The sequence below is a fragment of the Hyperoodon ampullatus genome (genome assembly GCF_949752795.1).
Source record: "Hyperoodon ampullatus genome assembly, chromosome: 17".
In the NCBI taxonomy this organism is placed as follows: domain Eukaryota; kingdom Metazoa; phylum Chordata; class Mammalia; order Artiodactyla; family Ziphiidae; genus Hyperoodon; species Hyperoodon ampullatus.
In genome coordinates, this window is record NC_136930.1 from 76,791,929 (window position 1) to 76,796,488 (window position 4,560).

The 4,560-nt window shown below is 65.7% G+C and overlaps 1 protein-coding gene across 1 annotated transcript; it reads left to right on the top strand.

Annotated features, from left to right (window-relative positions):
- Positions 1–1,316: 1,316 nt before the first annotated feature.
- LOC307065365 (zinc finger protein GLI4-like) lies at positions 1,317–3,958 on the top strand (the record flags this gene model as incomplete). The annotated part of the gene is made up of 3 exons (XM_079722167.1): positions 1,317–1,443; positions 2,133–2,234; positions 2,921–3,958. The coding sequence occupies 3 exons, from the start codon at positions 1,317–1,319 to the stop codon at positions 3,835–3,837; spliced, it is 1,146 nt and encodes a 381-aa protein (XP_079578293.1). The 3' UTR covers positions 3,838–3,958.
- Positions 3,959–4,560: the final 602 nt, after the last annotated feature.

A 4,560-nucleotide genomic window follows, 5' to 3' on the forward strand; every position in this document is an offset into this window, starting at 1 on the left:
CCCCGCAGCCGCCACCACCTTGGCCTCGGCCGGGCGTGGGGGGCGCGGATGGCGGGACGCAGGGGGCACACTGGCCCCTGACGATCGCGGGTGTCCGTTCGCAGGGCGCCTCCCCACGCGCCCGGAACCCCAGGGACGGGAGCTGTGGTGATGCCCACTTTTCGGATGGAAAAGAGGCTCAGAGCTGCCCCTGGCCCGAGGTCCGTGGCCGGACTCAGCCGGGGCACCCTGCTCTCCGCTGCCAAGCGCCCCGAGTTCGGGCTCTTTCCGGCGGCGCACAGGCTCCAAGCTGGGAGGGGGTGATGGAGGAGGGTTTGCTCCTAGGCCGGTGCCGTTTGTGTCCCCTCTGCCTTCAGCCTGTTGCAGCAGCGTGGACGTTTGCACTGGCGTCCCTTTGTGACCGCCACCTCCCCTCAGACAGCCCGGCTAGGGGTGACCGTGCCCTTTCCCAGATATTTAAAATGTGGTATACCCCGATGTCAGGACTGCAGCCCCACCGTGTGTCCACTTACCTGGCTGCGGGTGAGGCTTCCCATCATTAGGGGCTGAGGTCTGTCGGGGGCTGGCCCAGGAGGCCCCCACTGGTGAGCAGCCCTGTGGCGTCTGCCTCCCTGCTTCCTTGAAGCAGGTACTGCCTGCACCGTTATTGGACGTACATTACCCTTCGTCCTTCCCCTGCCCCTTTTCACTCCCAGATAAGGCTTCCTACTTCATGGAAGTGTGAAAGAAAAATCCTCATTTTAGATCAAGCTATTCCTGCAAGCCAGACTAAAGAAAAGTATCTTTGACCCCAAAGGAGGCTCGGAGCACCCTGGGCGGGGCTGGGATGTGAGGGGTCCCAGCCTGCAGCCTCTGAGGGGGGTTTTCCTCTCTGGAAACGTCTCGTTAAGATTTAACCTAGGACGTTCCTGCTCCGGCAGGCAAGGTTCAGTTTTTTCCTCTCCCCAGGGCCAGCGGCCCCCAGCTGTGATGGGGGAGGTTTTTCTGGAGAACCAGCTTGCTTTTCTCCGTGGGCAAGGCCTTGGGTTGGGAGGACGTTGCAGGCGTTGCTGGGAGGAGAGCTTGGGTTCAGTTCGTGTGGGTGTGCTGGTGCTGTGCCCGTGGTGGAACTAACACACCAGGGGCCCCGGTGGCCTCACACTGTGGGCCGCACAGGTTACCTCTTGGCGTTTAGTCCCTCCCCCGGGGAAGGAGCCTCCAGCTCACCTGTGGCTGATCAGCCCCACCCCGCACATCCCTCTGACCCCCTCATCTCGCCGTGGTTTTCGTTTCCCCGGCTCCCAGGTGTGCACTCCTCCAGCAGGCCTTGGGGGAAGATGGCGGCCCTGGGGGACGGTCAGGAGCCCCCTCATGTCCTGTCCACTGTCACTTTCGAGTCACCGGAGACCGCTGGAGCCTACCACCACCACGAGGCCCAGCTTCACCTCCACGGCCATCAACATGGTACTTACCTCCCTGCACCGTCACTGCAGGCAGGCAACTCACTGGGCGCTGGGGCTCCTGCACCCTGGTGCTTGGGTTGGGACTCGGGCAGCAGTGCTTGAGGCTAGGGGTTGAGCTGTGTGAGCAGTGGCTCCCTAGAGGACGGTCCCTTGAAGTGTGTTTCTTCAGGGGATGAGGGGTGCAAAGAAAGCAGCCTCGATGGCCAGGCCTGTGTGAGGGGAGTCAGTCACCTTATCTCCCTCTCCGAGCCTTTGATCCCACGCCAGGAAAATGGTCTCCAGAGTTCTGGGCAAGCTGGTTTGGGTGGGGACCCCCAGGGACCTGCAGGGATGGAGCCATCAGCCTTGCTCCGCCCCCCGGCAGGATCTGGGGGTGTCCAAGTGTGGAAATAGCCGACAACTGGTCGGGGAGGATGTCCAAGCCCTGCGGTGTGTGGTGCCCCTGGACCCTGCTCACACTCAGCCGTCAGACAGTCCGGGCTCCCTTCCATGCCCCATGTCCCACAGGAGGCCTGGCCTCACTCCCCTCACAGTCGAGGACACAGATAAGCTCTTGACCGCCAGGACGAGGGCCCAGGTAGATGTGTTCCGTCCCACTCAGCGAGCCTCCAGAGGACAAGGAGGTGTGTTGGGGGGTACAACCCATTCTAGAGGAGGGGAGATGAGCCCCAGCCCCCCTGTGACCCCCAGGCTTCCCCGGCTGCAGCCCTGAGGTGCTCTCCCAGCCACCACAGGAGGAGGATCTCCGGGACGTGGAGGAGGCCCAGACTGGCAGAGGCACCTGCTGGCCAGGTGAGCGAGCGGAACCTGCTGCGGGGCCCCGCCCAGAAGCGCGTTTACCTGCGGCTGCTGCACGCCAGGCTCCGTGCAGCGCCCACCACCGCTGCCAGGCCCCGGGGCCCCACTTGTCCCCGGCTCAGCGCTCACTTCTGTCCCCCACAGCCCCTCCCGCCGTTCAGTCCCGGTCTTGTTGCTGACACTTTCTGGGCTGTGAGAGCAGCGCAGACCCCCATATCCACCTGCCTGTCCGGCTAGAGTGTCTGACTTGGCACCACTGGCCAGCAATCGGGGAGTCGTCCTGGCCCCCCTGTGTACTGCCCTCAGCCTCCACTTGTCCCCTAAATCGAGCTCTGGTCCCCACCCCCTTCCCCTGGGGCTTCGCTCATCCAGGCCCTCAGCTCCTCGTTTCTCTCCCTCCCCACCCCACCCCCGGCCTCTCTCCCCTAGAGGAGCCCTTGGGGTGTCCCCTGGGGATCCGTGGAGCAGCTCCGGGGCCGTGTGGGCAGCGTCCTCAGGATCAGGGGCTTTTCTGCTTGGCTCCGAGTCTGAATCTCCTGTCAGGCCAACCCCCTCCACATGCACACGCGCCCTGTGTGTTCTCACCCTGGTCCTGTCATCTGGAATGGGACGGGGGTCCCCGCGGAGGGACAGCCTGGTGGGCGGCTGAGTGCTTCCGCCTCTCCCGTTTCTCATTTCAGATCCCCAGTTGGAGCGCGAGCAGGGCCCGTCGTCTCCCCAGCCGCACAGTCCTGGAGACGAGGCGGACCAGGACACGGGGGTGCTCAGGACCCTTCTGAGGAGCCTTCCCCGTAGACCCAAGTGTGGGGACAGCTTGGGGCAGGAGTGCAGCCTGGAGCGGCCGGGGGCCGGGCCCCGCCCCCAGAAGAGAGGCACCTGGCGTGGGCCGCTCGGGCTGCAGGGAGCCTCGGGGACAGAGGGCGTCCCGGGGTGCGCAGCCGAGCTGGCGGGCAGCCTCGGCCGGGGCTCGGGCCTCGGGGCCCGGCAGGGTGGCCCGCGGGGCGGGAAGCCGCACAGGTGTGAGGCCTGCGGCAAGAGCTTCCAGTACAACTCACTGCTGCTGAAGCACCAGCGCATCCACACGGGCGAGAAGCCCTACGCCTGCCACGAGTGCGGCAAGCGCTTCCGCGGCTGGTCGGGCTTCATCCAGCACCACCGCATCCACACGGGCGAGAAGCCCTACGAGTGCGGCAAGTGTGGCCGCGCCTTCAGCCACAGCTCGCACTTCACGCAGCACCTGCGCATCCACAACGGCGAGAAGCCGTACGAGTGCGGCGAGTGCGGCCAGGCCTTTAGCCAGAGCTCCAACCTGGTGCGGCACCAGCGGCTGCACACGGGCGAGAAGCCGTACGCCTGCAGCCAGTGCGGCAAGGCCTTCATCTGGAGCTCGGTGCTCATCGAGCACCAGCGCATCCACACGGGCGAGAAGCCCTACGAGTGCCCCGACTGCGGCAAGGCCTTCCGCGGCCGCTCGCACTTCTTCCGGCACCTGCGGACCCACACGGGCGAGAAGCCCTTCGCCTGCGGTGCCTGCGGCAAAGCCTTCGGCCAGAGCTCCCAGCTCATCCAGCACCAGAGGGTGCACTACCGGGAGTAGCGGGCGCGGGGCCGGCATCAGCAGCCTGAGGTGGAGGCGAGCTCCCGCGGAGGGCTCCCGCCTTCGCGCCTCCTGGCTGGCGCAGCCGGCGTCTCGTGCGTGTCCCGAATAAAGTCTGTGTACTTGATGGACGCGGGAGGAAGGCCACGTGGCTGCCCCCCATCCCTGAGGGCTCCTCTCGGTAGAGGAGTGAGGGGCCTAAGGCAGAGCCCTAGCGACCGAGGCCTGCAGGCGTCGTGACTTACCAGAGCCATAGCCAGGGCGGGGTCAGGCACCCCAGGACGGGTGGTTTCCAGACGGGTTGGGGGGCGCTGGCAGAGACGGGGCGGGCCCGGGCTGCCCGCTCTCACCCTGGGCTGTAGTCTCTGGTGGTTTGGTTTCCTCATGCGTCTGGGAGAATGTGTGTAGCATGTTCTCTCTGCAGCACGCCCTCGGGTGTGCTGTTTGCCTTCTCACCCTGCCTCTGCACCTACTGGTGGCTGCCTGAGGCCAGCGGGCTTCAGTGGAAGGTGGCCCTGCCCAGCCTTCATAGCTGCCTCCAGCCCCAGGAAGCCGGGGCCCCAGGGGTTCCCTGCTTGACCCGTCTAGGCAACTGCAGCTGGGCATTGGCTGTAGCCGGCTTCAGATCTGCCGTGACTGCCCTGTAGCTCTCCAGCCCCTGTGGGAAAGGGGAGAGCCCGGCTGGGTGGGGGCTCCTCCTGCCTGCTCCTTCCTGGACAGCTT